General features: G+C 36.6%; 1 protein-coding gene across 2 annotated transcripts; it reads left to right on the top strand.

Moving 5' to 3' along the window:
- On the top strand, positions 1 to 26,502 carry scn4ab (sodium channel, voltage-gated, type IV, alpha, b). Of its 2 annotated transcripts, XM_067381664.1 has the most exons (25): positions 1 to 165; positions 1,442 to 1,766; positions 1,880 to 2,000; positions 2,626 to 2,713; positions 5,908 to 6,036; positions 7,991 to 8,082; positions 8,187 to 8,435; positions 8,606 to 8,669; positions 9,050 to 9,191; positions 10,740 to 10,937; positions 11,033 to 11,234; positions 11,310 to 11,548; positions 11,687 to 11,860; positions 12,793 to 13,149; positions 14,917 to 15,264; positions 17,677 to 17,794; positions 17,879 to 18,033; positions 18,121 to 18,294; positions 19,299 to 19,421; positions 20,388 to 20,669; positions 20,784 to 20,837; positions 20,970 to 21,107; positions 21,191 to 21,295; positions 21,433 to 21,703; positions 23,243 to 26,501. In XM_067381664.1, exons 1-25 carry the CDS (start codon positions 68 to 70, stop codon positions 24,478 to 24,480), a joined length of 5,484 nt encoding a protein of 1,827 aa, XP_067237765.1. In that variant the 5' UTR covers positions 1 to 67; the 3' UTR covers positions 24,481 to 26,501. The 2 variants fall into 2 exon arrangements, with proteins under 2 accessions (XP_067237765.1, XP_067237764.1); XM_067381663.1 differs by having other exon boundaries at positions 20,388 to 20,837; positions 23,243 to 26,502.
- The last annotated feature ends 710 nt before the right edge of the window (positions 26,503 to 27,212 follow it).

Below are 27,212 nucleotides of genomic sequence, written 5' to 3'. Positions count from 1 at the left end.
TCTGAGTAGCATTCTTCAATTTGTCGAGAGCTTTTAACTGTATGCTGAAACTGGGGACACAGCAGCCATGCCTAAGCGAAAGATAAACCTGTTTGAGGTTTGGCACAGGAACCGTGCTGCTCACCCAAACAGAGCTAAGAACCTAAAACTATGGCCTCATCAACTGTAAGTTTAAAAAAACTGTTAAAACAGGTTATTTGCTGTGTCAATATATGTAACTTAATTGCGACAGATACTCATTTTTGTGTAACTCAATCATAGTTGTTTGTTGTGACGGTGTTTTTAATAGTGATGTACAGTTTAATACAAGTGTGGAATATAATGCTTTGATTTATGTTTTAATCAAGGTTTTTATTGCTGTCTCAATTTAAACTTTTCTGTGTTCTGAAAAAAGATACAAGTATGTAAGATTTTATTTCTCGTAATTTTGACTTTATATCAAAATTACGAGAAATAAAGTCACCTCACTATAAAAAAAGTAAAAAATTAAAATGTATAAGATGAGAGGGTTTATGTTTGTGTGATTCTTTTATGAATATAAAGTTCAAAAGAACAGCGTTTTTTTTTAAATAGATTTTTTTTTTATCAATGTATGTCTTTAATGTCAATTTTATCAGTTTAATATATTTAGGTATAAAAGTATTAATTTCTTTTTAAAAAAATCTTACTGACGCCGATCTTACTGAAATTTTGAACAGTATATAAAATATCACTTTATTTAACTCACTATTTAAACAGTTTCAGAATATCCTGTTCTATTTTTTGATACAAAAAGGCATACAAAAACTTTTGAAGAAAATGAAGACATGATTACGGAAGAGGATTAGGGCCAAGCAATAATAAAAAAATAAAACCATCTCGAGATTAAAGTTGTTAAATTCCGAGAAAAAACTAAAGATAAAAGAAAAAATGTTGAGAATAAAGTCATTAAATTATGAGAAAAAAGTCATTAAATTATGAGAACAAATTCGTAATTTAACGTAATTTACGTAATTTAATTTTCTCGAAATTTAATGATTTTTTTCTCGAAATTTAACAACTTTAATCTCGACATTTTATTTCAACTTTTTTCTCGAAATTTAATGAGTTTTTTTCTTGAAATTTAACAACTCTAATCTCAACGTTTTATTTCGACTTTTTTCTCGAAATTTAACAACTTTAATCTCAAGATGGTTTCTATTTTTTTATTATTGCTTGGCCCTAATCCTCTTCCATACATGATGACAAATTCCATTTGTAAAAAAAATTATAATACGCTATAAGTTGTAAGTTCATACTTTAATTTTTTTAATTGATGGAAATGTAATCAATTGTTAAACACCTGCTTAGCATGACTAAATATGAATAATGTACAAAGAATTACAGATGGTCTAATGTCTTTCAGAGAAGGTTTTTACTGTACCACAAACTTTTTCTTTTTCTGTTTTCTCTATCCCTGCAGGGCACAATTGAGAGACCCCGAAGTGGTGGCAGCCCTCATTCAGCAGAATGTCAAGATGGCACGCCTACTCCCTCCCACAGGCACCAATGTGTTCCAGCCCTTCACTTTGGAGTCGCTCGCCGAGATCGAGCGGCGAATGGCTGAAGAAGCCGCCGAGCAGGAACAGATGAAGGCCCAGAATATTGAGGTGGCTGAGGAGGATCTGCCCAAACCCACCAGTGATTTGGAAGCAGGAAAGGCCCTACCGTTCATCTACGGAGACCCTCCACCAAAGCTCCTCAATGTTCCTCTTGAAGAGTTGGATCCATACTACAAAGCAAAAAAAGTCAGTGGAAAAAGCAAAATACCAAAGTGATGTTAACAAATATTTACAGGTCTGGCTTATCAAAATAATAGGTATTCCACAAGAGGTGTTGTGTCCCTTTTTCTGTTTTGCAGACGTTCATCGTTATCACCAAAGGGAATACAATATACAGATTCAATGCTGAACCTGCCTGCTACATTCTAAGCCCCTTCAACCCTGTTCGACGAGTAGCCATAAGAATACTCATACATTCATATCCTTCATATTCAATATAACCCATGAAAATAGCAATTTTTGTGTATATTCGATGTATAGTCATATATTTTATAAATGTGACCCTGGACCACAAAACCAGTCATAGGGTTCAATTCTTTATTTAGATTTAGATTTATACATCATCTGAAAGCTGAATAAATATGTTTTCCATTGATGTATGGATTGTTAGGATAGGACAATATTTAGCTGATATAATACATATAACTATTTGAAAACCTGGAATCTGAGGGTGCAAAAAAATCAAAAGTTTGAGAAAATCACATTTAAAGTTGTCCAAATGAAGTCCTTAGCAATGCATACCCACTCACAAAAATAAACTTTTGATACAATTACGGTAGGAAATTTACAAAATATCTTCATGGAACATGATCTTTACTTAATATCCTAATGATTTTTGGTATAACAGAAAAATCGATAATTTGACCCATACAATGTGTTGTTGGCTAATGCTACAAATATTCCTGTGCGACTTATGACTGGTTTTGTGGTCCAGGTTCACAAATGTTCTCCATTTGTTCTTTGATTTCCATATGTTTTAAGTTCAGAGTTTTTAGTTTAGAGACACAAATCATTCCTTCTAAGTTCTCCTTTACTCAAAACAAATTGTTTAGCATGTTCATCATGTTAACCATCTTGTCAAACTGTGTGTTCATGACGATGAGTGACCCTCCATCCTGGAGCAAAACAGTAGAGTAAGAGTTGCACCAAATATCCACAATCTATCCCAACATTCCTCTAATACACAACCCCACCAATGACACATCTACTGCACCTACGTACTTACCTATCGTTCTATCTATCTTTTTCATATATAATCATTATATTATATCATTTTTTATCTATCTATCTATCGTTCTCTCTGTCATTCTGTTTTTTTGTCTATCATTCTATCGTTCTTTTTGTCTGTCTGTCTGTCAAATTAGTTATATAATTTTTGTTGAATATCAATTAATTTTAATTCTACTTCCTTACATTTGAATTGCAGTTCTGCATCCTGTTTGGTACCTCAATTCAAATTTAATTTAAATTCAGGAACTGGAACATAAAGGTAGGGTAGGCAGTGTTTTTCATAAACACTTTTTGTTACACTATTTGAAACTCTTTTCACATTCTGATAGCAATCAATAATAGACGTGGTCTAAATATTTAAGAATGAACATATATCGTCTGTGGAAGTCTCAGGACCAAAAATCTGTCCTAATGCAATGATACAATGTCCTACCTGCCTGTCAACATGTATTTCCATACCTCCGCTCACCCTGCTCGATCAGACATCACATATCATCAGTGAGTTGCGTAAGGCTGTGCAGAGTTGTAGAAAGGCAGCCACCGATCGCCAAAAACAAACTGCAGCCGCCTTTTACAGTTCCTCCTGAACCAAAACAACAAGCTTATGCTCCGTTCACGTCTTCACGCCATGTTGTAATGTCCATAATTAAAAGATGGAAACCCGTGACATTCTACTCAGAACTGTTCATTTCCTTAGACTCGCATTTATGCGTTTCTAAGGCAACACTATCATAGGTGTAAAGTGTACCATAGAAAACCATACTTGAGTAAAAGATACCTTTCAGCAAAAATGACTCCATTACAAGTCACCAATTCCAAAACAACTGATTTTAACAGTACTTAAGTATTTTACTCATACTGAATGTAGCCTCAAAGATGCACTGGTCCTCAACACCTGAGAGACATGCCGGCTGGTGAAAATAAGAAACAATTGATCTGTAAGATCAGAAATCATGTTTCAACACCTCAATATTGCAATAAATTAATGTCAACACAACAGCCTCTTAAACATCTACAAACTCTCAAATCTCAGTTAAGCTCAAGTGCACAAAAAAAGCCATAAGTAAAGCTATATCCTTCAAAAAGTTCTTGTCAATATGGCAGATAAATAAAATTATGTCTACTTGCACTGGATGTGCTTGTTTTGACCTCATCACCGTCTGCAGTCATGTCCTCATCTCAAAAATCAAACACCCTCGATACAGCAACTACCTGCTAATGCACTCACATTCACGTAAAGTTGCCATGTTGACAAGTTTGGGTGAGTGAAGGCAAAATGCACAAGATAAAGTACCTTCAGTGCCCTTACATGGCAATATTGCTTCTTTATATCAGAAATAAACTGCTGCAGAAAAAGTTAGGTGCCATGCAAAATGTAATGTGCAATTGCATTACTCATCGAAAAATGTATTGGAGTAAAAAGTACATTCACTTGTTCAAAAATGTAGTCAAGTAGAGTAAAAGTTGCTAATATCTTTGATATTCAGTACAACTACAAAGTAGCCAAAAAGATACTTAAGTACAGTAACTAATTACATTTACTCAAATAGGCTATACTTTACACCACCAGCACTATCAACGCTGAAATGAATCTGCAGCAGTCAGGTGGTACAACTAGAGCTTTGTAAGTTGTTTAGTTTTTTTATTATTTTAAAGATGTGCTTTGAGACATGAGGTAATTTAACGCCGTCTCTCATGACGCTTTGCAGCCTCTGCTCAGGGGTGTGTTTCCCAAAAGCATTGTTAGCCAGCTATAGCCGTGTTTCCACCGCAGGAACTTTCCCACGAACTAGGAACTTTGGAGTGGTACTCGGTGTGTTTCGACTGCAGGAACCAACTGAAGTTCCGGGTAAAAATTTCCCCCTCAGAAAGTACCTACTCGCTAGGTAATACTAAGTTGCGGATGGGACTTGGGCGCTGAACATGCTGATTGGCTGAGTTCACACAGCATTTTGATTAGTTGACTCCACACAGCATTTTATTTCAACCATTGTTATTTTAAAGTCTGTTGCAGTGCATGCAGTAAGAGTTGTTTGCTATTTGAATCAACAACGGAGTTTAAAAAATACGACCAGTGGACTGACGATGAGGTTCAGGCTTTATTAAGCTTATATGTGGAGGACGAACTCCAGCGAGAACTGGAAAGTCCTACGGCACCGGACTTTCTTCACAGTACTTTAGACTGCTATGGAATCGCAGCTAGCAATAGGTCTGGGGGGAAAAAAAGTTCCTGGGACAAATTGTTCTAGGTAATTTTGGTGGAAATGCGGCTTATGGTCACAAGTTCTGTGATTATTAGCAAAGTTCAACAAGTCTGTGTTTCCTGAAACCATAGTTCCAATGAACATTTACAAACAGCATTGCAAAGTTGTGTGGTTGGATCAACATGTGGTTAGAAGCATAGTTGCTTGTTTTTATGACATGTGGACTTAAACCCTTATCTTGAGCAAAATTAGCAAGCTGACATTCAGTGCATCTATATCTTTCATTTCAAATATATACAAATGTTATTGTTTGTCAAAAGATTTAAAGCGCCGTTTTTGAAGAGTGTGCATGTGCGTTCGTGTTCTAGTACATGAGAACGAGCCTATGATTGAATCTGGAAATAAACTACAATAACTGAGAAAAATGAGAATTAGTCCTCAGGTGCCATGTCCGTACTTTACAGCAAAAAATCTCTAAATTTTATTTCAAACGGATTCATTAAAAGAAGTTATTACTCCACCACCTGTGTGACATCATTAACCAACAAACTGTGATTGAACAACAAATTTGTGACAATACAGATTCGGGAAACAGTCGTGACTAGCTAGTTGATTTCTTCAATGATGCATTATACTATGGTAGTTAAGCAGCCAGTTACATCGTTGGATGGGAAATGCCATTTGGGACAGGGCCTCTGAAGGGCGGGATCTTATGCTTTCAAAGCTAGCTTGCTATTGCTAGTTTCTCCGAAACTGCCTACCCTACCCTTCTATAATGATCTTGACATAATATAAAATGCACACAAAATGAGATGACCTACAATGTAAAGTGAATGTTATAGAGACACGTTTATAGACCTTGATTGTTTATTTTTCAATTTGGATCCTCGTAGGTACGTTTTCACTGGCATCTATACCTTTGAGGCATTGGTAAAGGTCCTTTCCAGAGGCTTCTGCATGGGTGATTTCACATTCCTACGAGACCCGTGGAATTGGCTGGATTTCATGGTCATCAGCATGGCGTAAGTGTGACCCTGAATGAATATAACCTGAATGTAAAATCAGTGGCTAAACAAGCCAGTGCAAACATTTGTTATGGCTCTAGATTTGTGAAAAATGTGTGTTAAATCCAAAGTGTTATAAATTATAAATTAGCATTGTGGATTGTTGTGGATGCAAATGGATTGTTCAGAAAAGGATTGGAGCTTTATTTTTAACAGTAGTTTCCGTAATCAGATGCCATTCCAAATAGTCAGCATAGTGTGCGCCTAATCAGTTTTTGCTCCGTCAGGGTATGTGGCAACCACATTAGACACAGAAGCATTGTGAAAATACTCACTCAGATGTGAGAGGTCAAAGGTCAGTGTGTTTACAGCATCACCAAAAGTGTAATGAGGCTGGCCGCAGGTCCTGGTCCTCGGAAGACAGCCCTCCTCAGCTTCTCCATACGCCGCCCCAAGGTCCACCCACATCTCCCTTTACAATCACAGCCTGGCTGAATGAAAATGTTTATCTACTTGTAAATCGAGATCACTTACCAGGCCTATTTTTAGCAGCTTCACACTTTGGACCTCCTCAGGACACTAAAAGACTGCGTTTGATTGTAACACTGAAGGTATACAAGAACTTTTGAGGTCCAAACAGTTATTATTATTCCCTCTCTAAATGTTTTCCTCTGCTGTCATCCATAGTATTCATTGGTACTAAGACCAAGTATTTTATATGTATATAGGTAAGTATACAAACATAGTACATGTTATTTCTGTTGTATTTCCCCCTGATGTCTAGGCAGTTGAATCCTCAATATATAAAGTGTATGAACACTACAGGTTGTTGAAGAATATTTTAGCTTAGCTTATTTTCATTTCTACTTTACATTTATGCATTTGGCAGGTTTTATCCAAATCGACTTATATTGCATTCAAGATACACATTATTTCATAATTCTTGCTTTCCCTGGGAATTGAACCCATGACCTCTACTGATTGAGGTACAGGAATCAGAAGTGCTTTGAAATTACACATTCATCAATGCTTATTTCTCTCAATACTTTCTCACAGTACTTTAGTAACCGTATGATGTGTTTCTCACGGCTCCTGTACTGCTTTTACACGAATTCAGTTGCCAGAAGTTCACAGACGTCATAATTCAATGCTGTGATCCAACTGCCCAGCAGGCATCTCACTTGCTATTGGTCCATAGTATACACATAATGATGCCATTTGGCTTCTGTGATCGACTGTTGCACTCAAGCTAAATATAGTCTACACTGAACATATCTCTTACCCCAGCAATTTCGACACTCCTCAGAAGACTCTACAAAACTGACTCTACAAAAATATGGTTTAAGAAAGGTCACGTCTATAAAAGAGATTTGAATGTACACTTTCTTGGGCCATAAATACTCCAAATTTTGCACATATTTTCAAGGATTTATCCACCAAAAAAAGAGTTTTTGTTCTTGATTAATGATTTAATGGTTGGGATTATAGTTCATGGCACATTAAAAAGTGAATTTTTGCTGCTTGTTATATTTAATTAATTAAATTAGCTAAAATACAACACCAGTAACATATGAACATTTTGTCACAACTTAATATCAATGCATCCAATCAATTTATATTTGGGAAAAAATATATATATACTTGATCAATATGCATTCGGACTACATAAATCATGTTCATTGGCCAAGACCAGATGTACAGAAATATCCAGACTGACTCAAACATGTTATTTAAAACTTAAATTTAATTTAATTGCATAGTCTATTTAACTTACTGCTCTACGAAATATTTCCTTTTCCTTTGGCTATTTTGCTTCATTAGGGCATTAAAGTTTATTAAAATGTTTAATGGTATTATGTAGTAATATTGAAACTATTAATATTAATAAGTTCAAGGTTTTTTTAATGTATAGAGTGTCAGTTGTGAGTTTTGAAAATAATAAGATCTGTGAGTCTTTTCACTTCATCCACAGGTACCTCACAGAGTTTGTGGACTTGGGGAATGTATCCGCTCTGAGGACTTTCCGTGTTCTCCGTGCCCTGAAAACAATTACTGTAATTCCAGGTAAATACAGCATGTAATTTAACATGGCAGCTCATTTGAAATGAAAATGTTTTGAACAGTTTGGGAATGCATCAGCCGAGATTTTATTTAACTTCAAATTCCAGGTCTAAAAACCATTGTTGGCGCCCTGATTCAGTCGGTGAAGAAACTGGCGGATGTCATGATCCTCACCGTCTTCTGTCTCAGTGTGTTTGCTCTCATTGGCCTGCAACTATTCATGGGTAATTTGCGGCAAAAGTGTGTCAGATGGCCTCTCCAGACCAACCTGACCATGCTCTACAATCACACAGACGTCAGTGGCACTGAAGCTGCCAACAGCACTTTCAACTTCAAGGAATATTTAGAAAATCCAGGTGACTTATTACTTCAGTAATGTGAAATGTACTCTGCAATTGCTGCATAGATGAATTGTTATGAATGGACTTGGATAGACTTGGCTCAAAATGAATGAGAACTTGTCGCTTACTGCAGTTACAGTAATTTTAAACGTTTTTGTGATCAGATCTCTATTCATTTTCCATAGAAAACTTCTACTTTGTGCCTGGCCAGATGGATCCATTACTTTGTGGGAACAGCTCTGATGCAGGGTATATTTTTCAAATATGAGATTTGCCAACTTAATGATTTTAAGTAATCATGCTTAAAGGGATAGTTCACCCAAAAATGAAAATTATATCATCATTTACTCACCCTCAAGTTGTTCCAAATCTGTATAAATGTCTTTGTTCTGTTGAACACAAAGGAAGATATTTTGAAGAAAGTTTGTAACCAGGCCACTTTGGGGCACCATTGACTTCCATAATTTTCACTTTTGGGTGAACTATCCCTTTAAGTAATCATCTAAAGAATGAACTTTAAATTGGTGTTGTGCATTACCAACATGGAGAAATTTCAAAGAAATTTATTCAAAGCAGTTTTCAGCAAATGTATACGTATTAAATTACCTGTTCACCGTTGATGTTTACAGGAAGTGCCCTGAGGGGTATACATGCATGAAAGCTGGCGGAAACCCAAATTATGGCTACACTAGTTATGACACCTTTGCATGGGCTTTCTTAGCCCTTTTCCGGCTAATGACTCAAGACTTCTGGGAGAACTTGTTCCAGTTGGTGGGTATATGCATCCTGTTAAAAGTCACATCGAATTTCGCCTTCTTGCATGTGCTAATAAAATGTCATACTGTTATAATATTTATTAGTATTAACAAATTTACATGAATTAATCCATAAGAAAAGCATAAGATTGTGAGATTCTTACAATTTATTCCAGTAATAAACACAGCTTAACATGAAGCGGATGCTTGTTTGAGGTTCACTTTTTTGATATTAAAGGAACACTCCACTTTTTTGAAAATAGGCTCATTTTCCAACTCTCCTAGAGTTAAACAGTTGAGTTTCACCGTTTTCAAATCCATTCAGCCGATCTCCGGGTCTGGCGGTACCACTTTTAGCATAGCTTAGCATAGTTCATTGAATCTGATTAGACCGTTAGCATCTCGCTCAAAAATGACCAAAGAGTTTCGATATTTTTCCTATTTAAAACTTGACTCTTCTGTAGTTACATTGTGTTCTAAGACCGACGGAAAATGAAAAGTTGTGATTTTCTCCGGGTCTGGTACCGCCAGAGATCCGGAGAATCGGCTGAATGTATTCGAAAACGGTAAAACTCAACTGTTTAACTTTAGGGGAGTTGGAAAATTAGCCTATTTTCAAAAAAAGTGTAGTGTTCCTTTAAGCAGAAAATAAATGCATCCTTGTTGAAGAAAATGTTAAAAATTCTTACTGACCCCAAACTTTTAAAGGGTTGGTTTACCCAAAAATGTAAATTCTGTCATTAATTACTCACCCTCATGCCGTTCCAAAACTGTAAGACTTTCATTCATTTTCGAAACACAAATTAAGATATTTTTGATGAAACCTGAGAGATTTCTGTCCCTCCATAGACAGCTATGCAAATGACACTTTGACGCGTCAAAAAAGTTCATCAAGAAATCGTAAAACTAATCCTTATAAATTTAGTGGTTTAGTCCACAATTTCCGAAGAGATTCGATCACTTTAATTTAGGCTTTTATTCACTTTTTTATTTATTAGAAGCTCAACCGAACCTGCTCGACGTGCAAGAACAAACCTTTCGCGGAAGCTCAAACGTGCTGTGTAACACAAGAATGAACCTCATTGGTTCTCACACGTGTCAAGCAAAAATGCTTGAGCTTCTGTTTACCACAACTGTTGATGAATGTTTATATGTGAATAAAAGCTTAAATTCAATCTGTTCATCATAAAGCAATCATGTCTCTTCAGAAAATTTGGACCAATCAGTATGGATTCGTTTTCCAATATCTTTATCTTTAACTTTTTTTTTAGCGTTAAATTGTCAGTTGCTATGGTCAATGGAAGGACAGATTTCATCAAAAAGATCTTCATTTGTGTTCCAAAGATGAGCAAAAGTCTTGCAGGTTTGGAAATGACATGATTGTGGGTAAATGATGACAGAACTTTCATTTTTGGGTGAACTAACTTTTTAGGTGCATGGCAGTTTTTATAGAAGTAATCTTTAGTCCTCTATCCTTTTGAGGCTTGAGCAAGATCATAAATGAAGCATAAAAAGTCAAATGTGTGCAAAAAGTCATCACTGAAAAGTGTCTTAAATGTTTCAGACGCTCCGTGCAGCAGGGAAGACATACATGATCTTCTTTGTAGTCATCATCTTCTTGGGTTCGTTCTACCTCATCAATCTGATTCTGGCTGTGGTGGCCATGGCGTATGCTGAACAGAATGAAGCCACCATTGCAGAAGCTAAAGAAAAGGAGGAAGAGTATGCAAGAATCCTGGAACAGCTCAAGAAACAAGCTGAGGTTTGACTAAGCCTGAGCCGTGGATCATTTGATTTGTAAAATACTAATTGTTAGCTCCGATTTTTTTATCTGACTGTTTTTTTCCTGTCAAGCAGCAGAAGAATGCGATGGTAAATGGCAGCAAGACGTCACTATCCACCAAAAAGAAAGGTGATGATGACCAAATGCAGAGCGACTATGATGGGATCGCATTGACACCCCTCTCAAAATCGAATGGATCCAAAGGCAGCATGAATTACTTGGAAGTCCCTGAATCGCAGATGAGTGCAGTGAGCGCTACAGACAATGCTTTAGATGGTAAGTTCACAGTTGTATTTTAAAAGGTGAGGTCAAGAACAAATCATATATATATATCAATACTTTAATCAACAGAGCTGGACGATAGTCAAAGGCCATGTCCTCCCTGCTGGTACAAGTTTGCAGACATATTCCTGAAATGGGATTGCTGCGTGCCATGGGTGAAGTTTAAGAAATTAATGTACCTAATTGTAATGGACCCTTTTGTGGATCTGGGCATCACCATCTGCATTGTGCTCAACACAGTGTTCATGGCTATGGAGCACTATCCCATGACTGGCGATTTCGAACACATTTTGTCAGTTGGAAACCTGGTAAGTACATCTACCTATTAATGTATTAATGTTAACTTGAACCAACAAATGTATATTGAAACTATTTTTTTCTGAGAATATCTTTTGCCAGCATGCAGTAGCTGATGGTTTCCTTGAATCATGTTCTTTCCCATGCAGGTTTTCACAGGTATCTTCACAGCAGAGATGGTCCTAAAACTTATTGCACTGGACCCATATTATTACTTCCAGGTTGGCTGGAACATTTTTGACAGCATAATCGTGACCATGAGCCTGGTGGAGTTGGGCTTAGCCGATGTTCAGGGCTTGTCTGTGCTGAGGTCCTTCCGTCTGGTAGGTGAACCTTGATTGTATAGCTAAATATTAAAGGGGATAGTTCACCCAAAAATTCTGTCATCACTTACTCACCCTCATGTTGAACTAAACACATATACAACTTTCTTCTGTGGAAGACACATGGAGAAGTCAGAGCAACTGGAAGTGGATGGGGACCAATGGCTGTCAAGCTCAAGTTTAAAAAAGGACAAAAAAGCACCATGAAACTATCATAAAATGTGACTCATGAACTAAATTCCAAGTCTTCTAAAGCCATATGATAGTTTATTTATGGAAATTACTTTTTTCCACTGAACATCTCACTTGACAGTAGTGGTCACCATTCACTTTCATTGTATGGAAAAGAACAGCTTGGACACATCTATAAATATCTCCTTTTGTGCCCACTGGAAGAAAGTAATGCAGGTTTCAAAACATACATAATCATACAATTTTGGTAGTTTTTTAAAAATCAGTTATTGATATTGTAGTAGTAATCTGATATTGTAGTATTGCAGTAAAGTAAAAATGATTTCAGTTTTAAATAACTGTTTTCTATTTTAATATATTTGAAAAATGTTATTCCTTTGATGGTAAAACTGTATTTTCAGCATCATTACTCCAGTCTTCAGTGTCACATGATCCTTCAGAAATCATTCTGATATGACGATTTCCTGCTCAAGAAACATTTGTGATGAATAATGTAAAACAATTGTATTACTGCTTACTACTGTCACTTTTGACCCCAAACTTGAATGGTAGTAAATATATATATATATATAAAATGAAAAATATATACACTGAAATGTCTAAAAATACATTGCTGAAAAAAACATTGTTGCTTTTGCATTATAATTAAGAAAAATATAATAAATTTAAATACATTTTATGCACAAAAGCTGTTTACTGGACCAAACTCTCAATTTAAATCTTGACTTTGTCGGTTACAGATGCGTGTGTTCAAGCTGGCAAAGTCTTGGCCAACCCTAAACATGCTGATAAAGATCATCGGTAATTCTGTGGGTGCTCTTGGAAACCTGACCCTTGTCCTGGCCATTATTGTCTTCATCTTTGCTGTGGTGGGGATGCAGCTTTTCGGAAAGAGCTACAAGGATTGTGTGTGTAAGATTAGTGCAGATTGCGAGCTCCCTCGCTGGCACATGACAGATTTCTTTCACTCGTTCCTCATCATTTTTCGTGTTCTATGTGGGGAATGGATCGAAACAATGTGGGACTGTATGGAGGTGGCTGGCCAAGGAATGTGCATCATCGTCTTCATGATGGTCATGGTTATAGGAAACCTTGTGGTGAGTGGATTATCTCCATCATAGATAGATAGATAGATAGATAGATAGATAGATAGATAGATAGATAGATAGATAGATAGATAGATAGATAGATAGATAGATAGATAGATAGATGGATGGATGGATGGATGGATGGATGGATGGATGGATGGATGGATGGATGGATGGATGGATGGATGGATGGATGGATAGATAGATAGATAGATAGATAGATAGATAGATAGATAGATAGATAGATAGATAGATAGATAGATAGATAGATAGATAGATAGATAGATAGATAGATAGATAGATAGATAGATAGACAGACAGACAACCAGCAATGGCTTAACATTCACATTTCTTGCAGTAGTTTCTAATCACAGGTATGAGGTGACAGAAATAAAAAGACGATTATCAGAACATAGTGCTTATATTTAAAATACCTTTAAAATTATCTGTGCAAATAATGCTTTCAATTGCAGTGTACAGTAGCATAAACCTTTTTCAAGAAGTGAAATATCAGTTTAGCAGGGGTCAAATAAAATATAGTTTGATTACAGCACATTTTTTCCTATAGTGGGTTGTTTGAATATTCACAGAATTATTTGCAGGACATACAGTTGTTTACAATACATTGCTTACATCATTACATGTTATTAAAACGTATAACTTATAGTTAATGTGATGGCTGAAACAGCTTCTGTTTTGGAAGTTGTGTGATATCAACCCACAAAAAAGAAATCCTCAAAAAAAACTAAAAAAACAATGAAATTGTCAATTTCTCTTAAAAATCTCTATCTGCATTTTTTCTTTGTAGTAACCGTTTTAAAATTGAATTGTAATTGTAACCCTCATGTCGTTCCACACCCATAAGACCTTCGTTCATCTTCAGAACACATATTAAGATATATTTGATGAAATCCGATGGCTCAGTGAGGCCTCCATTGCCAGCAAGATAATTTACACTTTCAAATGAAAGGTACTAATGATACATTTAAAACAGTTCATGTGACTACAGTGGTTCAACCTTAATGTTATGAAGCGACGAGAATACTTTTTGTGCACCAAAAAACAAAATAACGACTTCAACAATATCTAGAGATGGGCGAAGCTGTACAAATATTTTGTTTTGAATCAGTGGTTCGTAGTGCATATCAAATTGCCAAAGTCACATGATTTCAGTAAACGAGGCTTTGTTATGTCATAAGTGTTCAGTGGTTTCAATGGTTTTCAATGGTTTTCAAGTTTCAATGGTTCACGTGACTTTGGCAGTTTGATACACGCTCTGAACCACTGATTCGAAACAAAAGATTCGTAAAGCTTCGAAGCTTCATGAAGCAGTGTTTTGAAATCGCCCATCACTAGATATTGTTGAATAAAGTTGTTATTTTGTTTTTTGGCACACAAAAAGTATTCTCGTCACTTCATAACATTAAGGTTGAACCACTGTAGTCACATGAACTGTTTTAAATATGTCTTTAGTAGCTTTTTTGGGCATCTGAAAGTGTTAATTATCTTTCTGTCAATGCAGGCCTCACTGAGCCATCGGATTTTATTAAAAATATCTTAATTTGTGTTCTGAAGATTAACAAAGGTCTTACAGGTGTGGAACGACATGGGGGTGAGTAATTAATGACCAAAAAAAAAACTAAATGACGACTTTATTCAACAATATCTAGTGATAACCCTTTAATGCCACATATCCCCATCCCTGCTGTACGATTTTAGTATGTCATTATATTTCATCTTTGCATTATTACAGTTTTTCTCCTTCTCTTCCTGAAGGTGTTGAATCTCTTCCTGGCTTTGCTGCTCAGCTCCTTCAGCGGGGACAACCTGGCAGCGTCTGATGATGATGGGGAGATGAACAATCTGCAGATTGCCATTTCTAGAATCACAAGAGGCATTGACTGGGTAAAGGCCTTCGTTATCAGTCATGTGAGACAGTGTCTGGGCCTGAAGCCAAAGGAAGAGGGTGCGAACGCAAACGAGGAGGGTGATTCTAAAATGGCCACCATGAATTCCAGTCTGTCCGTTATCAAAGTGCCAATAGCCAATGGTGAATCGGATTATGATGATGGCAACAGCTCTTCTGAGGATGAAGACAATGAAGGCGTCGATAAAAATACTAAAGTGAGTTTCGTTCAGTGAAAAACTCTGGTGGTTGTGTTCCTAAAATCTAATGTGAAAGTTCACACAAATGCAAAACTGGTCGCCAGAGTATCACTGACATCCGTCCATCAACGCCTCTTGACACCTAGACATGTGTCCCAAATTCTGTGACACCTGCAAAGTCCATCTGGAGCCCCAAGGGTCATCTTGTTTAGAGAGTATGTCCAAGGAATGGCAGAGAGCATGTGACATGGTGACGGGCGTGGGAAAGAGAACCGGCACAGCATGATTAGTTACCTTGCTGAACAATGTCCTGAAGAACAACCAGCATAAAGCACATCCATGCCTAACAAACTTTCTAAAAAATGAATCCCTATTTGCACTACATCCCAATGCTATATAAAATGTATGTCTTACCAATTCAAGTCATACATTTTATTTCATATTTGTTTCATTTAAGCGCGCTGGCCCCAAGTCATTTGGCAACTGCTTGTTGGCATGCCACTGGATCAAGTAACACAGTTCATATGTCATGCCCTCATGTGTCACACAGCCCTGCATTTCACATCCAGCTATGTATCAGAGAGAGGGAGCACGAACACAAAGTTGTACTCAAGTCTCGTGTGAACAACTGAATAAGATCTGTAGTCAAATCAGAGCTGTAAGGTAACCGAAAATATGATCTAATGTTAGTTTTTTCTTCATAAAACCTAATCTTGGAACTTTTAGTCACATTAAAGGTGCAATATGTAATATTTTTTCAGTAAAATATCCAAAAACCACTAGGTCAGTGTTATATATTTTGTTCACTTGAGTACTTACAAAATCCCAAATGTTTGCAACTATTTGTAAATCGTGAGAAAATTGCAATTTTAACCAAGGCTCCGGGATGTCTGATGAGTCGCCTGTGAATTGCATCATACCTGCGTTACCTTCAGTTTCCGGTTTTATTTTGTAGAAACCATGGAAAAAAAATACTTTAATATAATACACGTTTTAATAGACAAGGGAACAACTGTTTTGATATATTTATAGACAGAAAACAAATTGTTGTTATATAGCTCAACATGTTTAGTCTTATTGTTTAAATAAATTTTCTTGATTCTTGATACCATGCTTTACAGCCTCAGAGAAAAACACTATTTTGTGAAGTAGCTAACATAGCATAATCAGATGCAGCTTTAAAAGTAATACAGAATTTTCTCCATCATACAATATGTTTTAAAATTAATTGCATGCCATTTATCAACACAAGCCATCCAGTATTTAATATGATATTCTAAAATCGATCTATCTTACTGCAGTGTTTCTCGAATAAGTGTCTCACAGCAGCCGCCGAACGAACGCACAGAGTAACGTTATAATATTTTCAACACTCTCAAATGTATCTAATATGATAAACAGAGCTGTGTTACCTCACACTCATGACCAGAAAAGCGGAAGCGGCGCTGGCGACTGTGGCATTATAAAAGTCCCGCTGCTCTTGAGGTGTGTGTTGCGCAATCGCTCCAGCGGCCTCGTTCAGCTCCCACAACACTCGGTCCTGCTCTGCTTCATACTACAGTAATGCTAATAATCGCATCCATGAACATGATTTCTTCCCAAGTCCTATCCCTATTCTTTTGCACCGTCCGTTGAGGTGAAGACCACATGTCCCAAGATTCCGTGCTCAAACTTGGCGTCATCAAGCTACGCCTTTGTTTTGAATAGGCCTCTAGCGACCTCTAGCGGACAGAATTCTTACATACTGCACCTTTAATTGCTTTTAACACACCTGCCAGTGATGGGAAAATGTAGAAAAATATGTCCCTTACGGATTTGAAATTGTTTTTGTATTTTTTTATATTGTAATTGTTAAAATTTCCAGGGATCAGCATTCTCCCATCCCATAGATTGTGATCGGGAAGACCAAACTGCATAAAAGTATCATAAAATGTCGTAGAGACTTGAAACTTTGAGGGCTGGTAGTACTCACACTGTCTACAATGTCCACCAAGGCTCACACCGATTGGCCTGATGGGGGCGCTACAGCAAAGGAAAGTATGAAATCACTCATAACTCCTAAACCGTTGGGCGTAGACTCAAGTGTTTTTCATGTATTTGGGATTTTTTGAAAATCCTACATTTGCGAACTAGTCCTATGTTTTTGGCCCCGATCAGAACCAAACCAGTGTAGCAAAATTCTTTGGAGTCAATAATTATCAAAAAAGTTTAAATTTCGATTCACGGTCCTGAAGGGCCACCAAAACGTTCAAAGTTGGCAGAGCCACTTTTACTAAAATGGCTATAACTCGTGAACTTGGAAGCAAGTGTGAGACTTCCTCAAGCTGCCAGTTTCCAGATAAGCAGAGGATAATGATTTGTCTGTAAAAGTTGTAAAGTTTACATTCATCCTAGAGACTGAATTGACCTGCAGTGTTTTCATGTCTACAGAAGACAGATGGAGATGAATCATCAACCTGCAGCACGGTGGACAAACCTCCTGAGGTAGAACTGGTAGAAGAGGTGGAAGAAGTGGACTCCACCATCCCTGAGGACTGCTACACAGAGAGTGAGACATGAACAATGACTATGTACAGTATAGTAGTGAGTTATATTCTTGTTATTAACATTTTTTGTTTGTCTGCATTCCCAGACTGCATCAGGCGATGTCCTTGCTTGGAGCTTGATGTTAACGTGGGTAAAGGGAGGGCGTGGTGGAACTTCCGAAAAACCTGCTACGCCATTGTGGAGCACAGCTATTTTGAAACCTTCATCATCTTCATGATTCTCCTCAGCAGTGGAGCTTTGGTGAGTCAATCAACAAACCATTTTTATTTGTTTAACCAGAGAATTGTATTTTTTTTTACATGTATGCTTTTTTTTTTTTTTAATTAGGCATTTGAGGACATATATATCGAACAACGGAGAATGATTAAAATCATCCTTGAATATGCAGATCAGGTCTTCACCTATGTGTTTGTCATTGAGATGCTTCTGAAATGGGTAGCCTATGGTTTCAAGGTCTATTTCACAAACGCATGGTGTTGGCTGGACTTTCTCATCGTTGATGTAAGTATTAGTCCATTCCACTTCAACAGTAAATTTCATGTTAAAAGTACAAATAAAATTCACACTATTGTGACTTAATCAATCTGTGATCCTTGAGTCAAATTTGACACACACTGAAAGGCATTATAAATGAATGAATTCCTAATGTACAGTTACATTACAGTTTTTATTAATGTAATATATCATATTTTATAACAGCTTCAGCATTAATCTGTTATGTAAATTTAGGTCTTGAAGCTAAAATTTTGGTTCATGTGTACTTCACAATTAAATTTCAATCATTGTGACTAGACTAGTCAATATGTCACAACAAATCCACTTCTCTCCACTTATATAAAACAGTTTGTTGCAGTATTACAGATGTTTGATGTAGTCAATATAAACCATGTGATGTTATTTTGCAGTACTCTTGTCTTTTTATTGTATCCCATTCAGTACAGACTGAGAACTCACATTCACAACTCAGGTTAAATATGTCTTCTTTTGCTGTGGTGCTGAAGATTTAGCAGCCGTGGAGCATGAGGAAAACATGATATTTTTCATTATATAGCGCCTAATCTTTTTTAAAGATTATCAACGGTTAGTTCCTCAGAACCTAGTGACATCTGCAGGATGGACAGCGCTGTACAGAAACATTTTAAAAGCCCCTGAAAATTGAAATAGAGTGAAAGATTAAGGGTGGGATTTTAAGAATCACAGTTATCAGCCCACATAAATATGACATTAAAAATATCTAAAAGTGCATTTTCTCATTTTCTAAGAAACTGTGTAAAATATATTTACCCGTTTTATTAGAAAATTGGAAAATGTCTTTCTTAACAGTGTCATATTTATGTGATATTTAAATGCATATTATTTTCCGAAAATGAATCAGATAGATTTAAAGACAACAGAAGTGTTAATTTACCATTTTGAAAATTAGAGATTCTATTTTGAGAATTAAAGATGTGTTATTGACCAGTAATATACATTATAAGTACACTTTTTAATGATCACTTCTGCAGGTGTCCCTGATCAGCTTGACTGCAAATATCTTAGGCTACTCTGAACTGGGAGCCATTAAGTCTCTCAGGACTTTGAGAGCGCTTAGACCTCTTCGAGCTCTCTCCAGGTTTGAAGGAATGAAGGTAAGTGTGTGTGTAGTACGTTTTCTGCTGTCCACCCTCAGCTTAACATCATTCATTAATTAGCAATCCGTAATACCTCTAGACCCTTTTCACAGACTGTGATGACTCGTTTCAAAGGTCATCAATATCGTAAATCCTGCAAAGTTTTTTATATTTTCATTTTTTTAAAAATGTAGGTACATTTATAACACTATACTTAGTATTATATTACATTTTCATCAAATTTCAAAAAAATAGTTAACGCCGCTCTATGGGAGTGACAGTAAAACGACATCTTTCTCTCTACTGACTGCCGTTATCAATCGCTCTCTATTTTTTTTTTCCTCTTTTTGGAAGTTGTGAAAACACTATTGTGAAGTTTTTCTTTTGCCATTTGAGCAAATGGAAACACAAAAAATATATTTAATGTATTCTCTCATTCACCGCCCAGAAATGTGAAAAGGGTCTATTGTTAGTCCTCCTTGTTCTCACATTTCTTCTGGTTTATTCTCCTATTGACTATTTATCTTATTCGTAGCTTTCATGTGACATTCACATTCCAGGCTCATCTGCTCGCCTGTATATATTATGCATCATCAATAAGTTGTATACTGAATTTGATCTTTTAATATCACTTTAACATATGAAACCACTTTTCACATTAAGCGTTTTAGAATGACCCACTGTTTTAGTGATTGAAATACTGCAGCAGGTGCTGTATATGGATCACAAGTGGCCAAAACTTGCATTTTGTTCACATATTTTTGTTTTTCTTCCTTTGAGAGGTGATCTAAATATTTGTGGTTTGAGACAGCCTGTGTTGCAGTTCTTTGCTGGTTTTGCCCTCCAGGTGTCCACGTTCAGTCGCATGACCAAAAACTCTGAATAATTTTGAAAGTTAAAAACCATAAAGTTGGCTATTGAATCCTAGTAAATGTTAACGGTTTAAGGTTGGGTTCCAAGCTCTCACGCTGTCAATATGCATAGGTTGTGGTGAACGCCCTGGTGGGGGCCATTCCCTCCATCTTCAACGTTCTCCTGGTGTGCCTAATCTTTTGGCTCATCTTCAGCATCATGGGAGTCAACCTTTTTGCTGGAAAGTTCTACTACTGCTTCAATGAAACATCCGAATCAGTTTTCCTTCCCTCTGAGGTCAACAATAAGAGTGACTGCCTGGAGCTGGCTGAGGCTGATCCAAATGTGCGATGGATGAATATGAAGGTCACCTTTGATAATGTAGGCATGGGCTACCTCTCCTTACTGCAAGTGGTGAGCATTGATATGAGCATTGATATGATCATCAAATTTCTGTCCTCTGTAAACAGATGTGAACAGACTGATCTGCAATGTCAAATACACTTAAAAGTACACTTTGCTTTTCAGGCGACATTTAAGGGATGGATGGACATCATGTATAGTGCTGTGGATTCCCGTGCAGTAATGTTGATTTTAACCATTAATTAAAAGAATAAGAGAATCATGACTAGTTGGTTTAAGTGAATGAGTCTCATGTGCAATATTGTTTTCCTGCAATCCATGATTGATTCCTTAACATTGTTCTCCGTGCAGGTTGAAACGCAGCCGGACTATGAGTCAAACCTCTACATGTACATTTACTTTGTGATCTTCATCATTTTTGGCTCTTTCTTCACCCTCAATCTATTCATTGGCGTCATCATTGACAATTTCAACCAACAAAAAGCAAAGATAAGTGTCGGAAATGGGTCTTCTTCATCTTTAGAGACACTAGAACGCTTTATGCCCTGGAATAATTGTCTCTGTGCCTATACTTAGGAGGAACGGACATCTTCATGACAGAAGAGCAGAAAAAATACTACAATGCCATGAAGAAACTTGGCTCCAAAAAGCCACAGAAACCAATTCCAAGGCCTACGGTAATATAAACTTTTTCCTCAGATTGATCTTTGAAATGAACAGATATGTTATTATTTTTAAAGTACTAACTGCATCTTCTCTTCCTCGGGATGCTCTTCTCCCTTATATGCTGCCTGGATGTATCTGATGTGTGAAGAACTGCTTCCAAGGCTTGGTATTCGACCTGGTCACCAAGCAGTTCTTTGACATCTTCATTATGGTGTTGATCTGCCTGAACATGATCACCATGATGGTGGAAACGGATGACCAGACTGAAGAGATGGAAATTATTCTGTTCTTCATCAACTTTGTCTTCATCGTGCTCTTCACCGGGGAGTGCATTCTCAAGATCATCGCCCTGCGCTATCACTACTTCTCCATTGGGTGGAACATTTTTGATTTTGTGGTGGTTATTCTTTCCATCTTAGGTAAGAGTGCTTTATTAATAGTAATCACTAAGAAATCATGAAGTAGAAAAATGTTAAATGGTCAATGACAGGATGCTATTTATTTTGTCCTGTATATTAATTTAAATTCAAACGGAATTCACCTTCTATGATTTTCATGATGAGCATTTTTTTTTTTTTAATTCAATAAAATATTTTTTAATATCATATTGAAGACAAAAGCTCCATTAAAGGAATTTCAATTTTTGAAAATGAAACCTTAGTAGGTAATTTTTTAAGCTTTTTTAAGTAGGTATTAACATTTGAAAAAAAAAAATTCTGAGTCATGTGAAAAACAATAAAGGTTAAAACAGTAAATTATATAATTGAGTGTCAAGGTCTATAAGCCTCTTAATTTGACTTTTTATGACAAGACAAGGTTAGTTCAGACTGTAAAATGCCATATGGTGTAACTTCCCAAAAATGTGAATATATATATATAGCTTCTTTTTTAAAAAAAGATTTATTAAAATATCACTCTCAAAATATCAAATGGTTAGTTCACCCAAAAATGGAAATTCTGTCATTAATTTCTCACCCTCATTGTCGTTCTACACCCCTAAGACCTTTGTTCATCTTCGAAACACAAATTAAGATATTTTTGATAAAATCCGATGGCTCAGTGAGACCTCCATTGATGGCAAGATAATTTACACTTTCAGATGTCCAGAAAGCTACTAAAGACATATTTAAAACAGTTCATGTGACTACAGTGGTTCAACCTCAATATTATGACGCGACGAGAATACTTTTTGTGTGCCAAAAAAACAAAATAACGACTTTATTCAACAATATCTAGTGAGGGGCGATTTCAAAACACTGCTTCATGAAGCTTTACGAATCTTTACAAATATTTTTTTCAAATCAGTGGTTCGGAGCATGAATGAAACTGCAAGAGTCACGTGAACCATTGAAATTTCAAAACACTTATGACGGAACGAAGCCTCGTTTACTGAAATCACGTTTTATACACGCTCCGAACGACCGATTTGAAACAAAAGATTAGTAAAGCTTCGAACCTTCATGAAGCAGTGTTTTGAAATCGCCCCTCACTAGATATTGTTGAATAAAGTCGTTATTTTGTTTTTTTGGCACACAAAAAGTATTCTCGTCGCGTCATAATATTGAGGTTGAACCACTGTAGTCACATGAACTGTTTTAAATATGTCTTTAGTAGCTTTCTGGACATCTGAAAGTGTAAATTATCTTGCTGTCAATGGACGCCTCACTGAGCCACTGGATTTTATCAAAAATATCTTAATTTGTGTTCTGAAGATGAACGAAGGTTTTACGGGTGTGGAACGACAATGAGGGAGAGTAATTAATGACAGAAATTTCATTTTTGGGTGAACTGTCACTTTAAGGGTGGAAGGTAAATATGTTATTACTTTTGACTTGATTTACATGAGGCTTGGAAATGCCATTAATGTTTTTATTATTATTGTAGATTAGATTATATAATTATCTAATTGATTATAATAGACCATAATATTTCCTTGTTAATTCTTTGTCGTCTCACAGGTCTTTTGCTGGCAGACCTCATAGAGAAGTACTTTGTGTCACCTACCCTGTTTCGTGTCATCCGACTGGCCAGAATTGGCCGCGTCCTGCGTCTCATCCGGGGTGCGAAAGGAATCAGGACGTTACTGTTTGCACTGATGATGTCACTTCCTGCCCTCTTCAACATTGGCCTCCTCCTGTTCTTAATCATGTTTATTTTCTCCATATTCGGCATGTCCAACTTTGCGTATGTGAAAAAAGAAGCAGGCATCGATGACATGTTTAATTTCGAGACCTTCGGGAACAGTATCATATGTTTGTTCATGATCACGACGTCTGCCGGCTGGGATGGACTGTTGTCGCCTATTCTCAACAATCCGCCAGACTGTGACCCGGACTTGGTGAACCCGGGATCGCCTGTCCGGGGAAACTGCGGGAATGCCGCGGTGGGCATCGTCTTCTTCTGCAGCTACATTGTCATGTCCTTCCTCGTCGTAGTCAACATGTACATAGCCATTATCCTGGAAAACTTCAATGTCGCGACGGAAGAAAGCAGTGACCCCTTGTGCGAGGACGACTTCGAGATGTTCTATGAAACCTGGGAGAAATTTGACCCCGACGCTTCTCAGTTCATCAGTTACAATAGACTGTCTGAATTCTGCGACACGCTGAAAGAACCCCTGAGAATCCCGATACCGAACACATTGAAGTTGATCACAATGGACCTTCCCATGGTCCCTGATGATAAGATCCACTGTCTGGACATCCTCCTGGCCCTCACTACAGAGGTGCTGGGTGATTCTGGCCAGATGGATGCCATGAAAGCAACTATGGAGGAGAAGTTCATGGCGAACAACCCCTCGAAGGTTTCGTACGAGCCCATCACCAGCACTCTCAGACGTAAGCAAGAAGAAGTGGCCGCTTCGACCATTCAAAAAGCCTACCGCACACACGTTCTCAAACGCTGCCTCAAACACGCCTCGTACATGTACAGAGAGAAGACGGACTCAAAGGGAAAAGAAGAAGAGGCTCCGGAGAAAGAGGGAATGATTGCTAAGAAAATGAGGTATCTTTATGGAGATCAGGACATTGAGGAATACAAACCTGTGGGTTTCTCTTTCTCTCAACGTGGGAAAACACAGCCCTTGGCTCAGCGTCCCCCGGTGAAGGTTCAGAGGGACGTGGTCTTGCACTCTGCCCCCTTTCCCCTTCCTGACTCCTCACCCGCTGCGGAAAAGTTGAGGGAGTCCATGGTGTAGCAGGTTCAAGCCATGGTGAACACTCAACCTTTGGAAAGCCCAACAATACTGAGACCCTTCAGGAGAGGGTTTCTTCAGAGTTATACTTTGGCACACAACAGCCAGTATGAAAGAAATTCATTGAGTTAGTATGGCGAAGATTCTTTTTGCGTATGGCTAAGAGTTGTAATCAGTAATATCGATGCAATCGATGGCTCCTCTCAGTTTGTCTAATGGCACTGGAAATGATTGGGCTCTTAGTGCAGACATCAATGATTTTGACGCACAGAACCTGAAATGACCCCATGACTTGTCATGACAGCCAGAACAGACTAAAATAAATCCTGTTTTAAGAGTATATTACAGATCGTTTTTGTAGTATCTGACTTAATTGCATTTAACACATATATTTGAGATTTAGACTCATTTTACTTGCTTTCAACTCTAGCATTCAAAATAAACATATTGTTCTGATTTTGCACTAACAGTTAAATAAAATTAACACTGGCAACCTTTTATTCAGAATATTAGTCTTAATAGTTCATTGTAAAGACATGTAATATTATGTCTTTATACTAACAGCAGTACATTTGGTAGTATTTTAAACCTTTAATCAAATAAAAGCAGAATCTCTAGTTTGCCCAAAGACAAAAATGAGATTAAATTAACCAAGGATATAAACCAAAAACCATAAAACAAACAGAACATGCTGTAATTCTGGAACGTTTAACTTGCCTAATGAGCCCTCGTGTGGAGGGTGTACTTGCAAATTGTTAATTGCAAGTATATATATATAAGTCTGTGAAATCCTTGGCTTATGTATGTAGGTCATTTTTACTTTATTTTGAGCCAGATGTGCCATTGTGTCCTGAATGTCTGGTTGTTCAGCCCAGCCATGTAGTGCATGATAATGGGCATGATGACACAATATACAGAGAATGTTCTGTAGATAATAAACTATGCAAAGGAGTATGCTTTGTACAGGTCATTGTATGTTGGAAAAACTACATGTATGAATGGATGTATCAGGGTCTGAAGGGGGGGAAAAAAACTAGCCAACTTAGCATATTGCTTCCTACTTTTTATTAGCATTCTGTGGAGACTGTAGTTCTATGGACACAGTCTAATGTAAAGCCACCAGAGAGTCAGACTCAACAAAACTGACAAAATGTGCCTTGTCAGACTGTTGGCATCCCCATCGTGTTTCGCTGTATCTATACTCATCCAGCATTTACAGTTAAATTGTGATGATCAACATTTAATTGCAAAGTTAACAATTTGTCTTTCTTTCACAACCGATTTAACAGCTTTATTTTGACTGCCAGGTTAAAAGGTTTAAATGTTTTAGCAAGTATTTTCAGTTGCTTGTCGTTTCACATCATTTTTTTTTTTTTTTCAATTGAATTGGTTAAACATTTTGTAACATGCACTGGCTGTTGAAGCAACCAGTTTAATTAAGCCCCCAAGCTGAAAGTGTTAGAATAAGCACTTAATTAAGCATGAAGCTTCGGTTGCTTACAAACTCTTTATTTATGGCATTTCTATCACTTTTTTTATATATATATATTTGTGAAATGCAAATCATGAGTGAGGGTGCAAGTAGAGAGATGAGGATTACAAGCGTGATTACAAACAACCTATTCATACTTCAGTTTGTTCATGCAGTAAGAACATGATAATGATTAAAATAGGAATGCACATATAGCGGAATAACTGAATACTTTTCAGAAAATCCTTTTCATTTATCGTTGATTTTATTCATTAAACTAAGACAAATGAATAGTAATTTAATACGAATCAGAATCCACTTAATGTTTTGCATTGATAAAATTATTTAATTTTATAATTGTCACAATTAAGAAATTTTAGTTGAATCTTTTTTTTTTTTAGATGGTCTTTAATGTTCTGCTTATAAGTACTAACACGCTGTTTACTGAATGTATTGACACCTCACAGTATCTGAATGCATGTTATGGATTATGTAACATTTTTCAAGTACTGAAATATTTGTAAATTTTATTGTATATTCTTTCTCTGTTTACATGACAGAAATAAACTCGTTTTTTGAATCTTTGAGTTTTTTTTATGTCCTAACAATATGCAATGACAAAAAATACAAGTTTTCATTTGTCTTTACAACATTTGGTTTAATCTCATTAGTGTTTTATTAAATGCAGTTAAGAGAGAGTAAAGTTAAGAATTACAAAAAACTGAATATTAAAAAAAGCTTTTTTATATACTTTTTTTTTTTCTATTGCTAAATTGTCCAGCTGATATGGCAAACATACGCCACCCTGTGGTCAAGGTACTTATTATTTATAGTACTGAGCTGACTTTAAACAGCAATGGTTTAATACATTATTTTATCTTTACAGATTGAAAAATTAATTTGGATACACTTTATACTTTATTTAAAGAAATAAAATAATTAAAGGATTAAAAGGGATCAAATATTACATGTTTAGCCACTTATATCTTACCACAGACACACTCTTTCACTGTAAAAACTAAAAGTGTCATATTTGAATTTACACTCGTCTTCAGTGAATAGTAAGCCCCGCCTTCTTTTATCTGATTGGCCATCATTTTGACATTGGCGAGCGCTGTTAGACCGCTGAGGCAGACCAGCCTAAAAATTTAACTTTTTAAACTGTCTGTCATCTTAACAACAAACAGAGCAGTGCATAATGGAGAGCAGCATTAAGAAATATCAAATTATAGGGAGGACAGTTTGGCCATTTCCAGTTATTGGG

This window comes from Chanodichthys erythropterus, chromosome 3 (assembly GCF_024489055.1).
Source record: "Chanodichthys erythropterus isolate Z2021 chromosome 3, ASM2448905v1, whole genome shotgun sequence".
Classification (NCBI taxonomy): domain Eukaryota; kingdom Metazoa; phylum Chordata; class Actinopteri; order Cypriniformes; family Xenocyprididae; genus Chanodichthys; species Chanodichthys erythropterus.
This window is presented reverse-complemented; position numbering and strand designations above follow the sequence as displayed.

Excerpts from the sequence above, each read along its gene's own strand:
- scn4ab (XM_067381663.1), top strand. The coding sequence starts at position 68 with ATGCCTAAGCGAAAGATAAACCTGTTTGAGGTTTGGCACAGGAACCGT. Across the intron at positions 9,192-10,739 it reads GGGAGAACTTGTTCCAGTTG|ACGCTCCGTGCAGCAGGGAA; the intron begins GTGGGTATATGC and ends TAAATGTTTCAG. Across the intron at positions 17,795-17,878 it reads TGAGGACTGCTACACAGAGA|ACTGCATCAGGCGATGTCCT; the intron begins GTGAGACATGAA and ends CTGCATTCCCAG.